General features: G+C 49.2%; 1 protein-coding gene across 1 annotated transcript; it reads left to right on the top strand.

Moving 5' to 3' along the window:
- Nucleotides 1–69: 69 nt before the first annotated feature.
- Nucleotides 70–615, top strand: LOC105822389 (cell wall integrity and stress response component 2-like; the record flags this gene model as incomplete). Its single annotated transcript, XM_012659373.1, has 2 exons — nt 70–301; nt 416–615. Coding segments are annotated over 2 exons (432 nt in total), but the record flags the coding sequence as incomplete, so codon positions are not given.
- Nucleotides 616–683: the final 68 nt, after the last annotated feature.

Consider the following 683-nt stretch of genomic DNA (forward strand, 5'->3'; position numbering starts at 1 on the left):
CTGCTTCTACTGAAACTACAACCACACCAGCCAGCACTACTGCTTCTACTGAAACTACAACCACACCAGCCAGCACTACTGATTCTACTGAAACTGCAACCACACCAGCCAGCACTACTCCTTCTACTGAATCCACAACCACATCAGCCAGCACTACAACTTCTACTGAATCCAAAACCACACCAGCCAGCACTACTGCTTCTAATGAATCCACAACCACATCAGACAGCACTACCACTTCTACTGAATCCACAACCACATCAGCCACTTCACCTGAAACAACTACCATAACGACTTGCAGGCACTTCCACTGACACTGCAACCACACCAGCCAGCACTACTGCTCTTCTACTGAAACTACAACCACACCAGCCAGCACTACTATTTCTACTGAATCCACAACCACACCAGCCAGCACGACTGCCTCTACTGAATCCACAACCACTGCAGCCAGCACTACTGCTTCCACTGAATCCACAACCACGTCAGCCAGCACAACTGCTTCTACTGAAACTACAACCACACCAGCCAGCACTACTGCTTCTACTCATTCCACAACCACACCAGCCAGCACTACTGCTTCTACTGAATCCACAACCACTGCAGCCAGCACTAGTGCTTCTACTGAATCCACAACCACATCAGCCAGCACTACTGCTTCTACTGAATCCAAAACCACACCA

Source organism: Propithecus coquereli, unplaced genomic scaffold, assembly GCF_000956105.1.
Source record: "Propithecus coquereli isolate 6110/MARCELLA unplaced genomic scaffold, Pcoq_1.0 Scaffold6078, whole genome shotgun sequence".
NCBI lineage: Eukaryota > Metazoa > Chordata > Mammalia > Primates > Indriidae > Propithecus > Propithecus coquereli.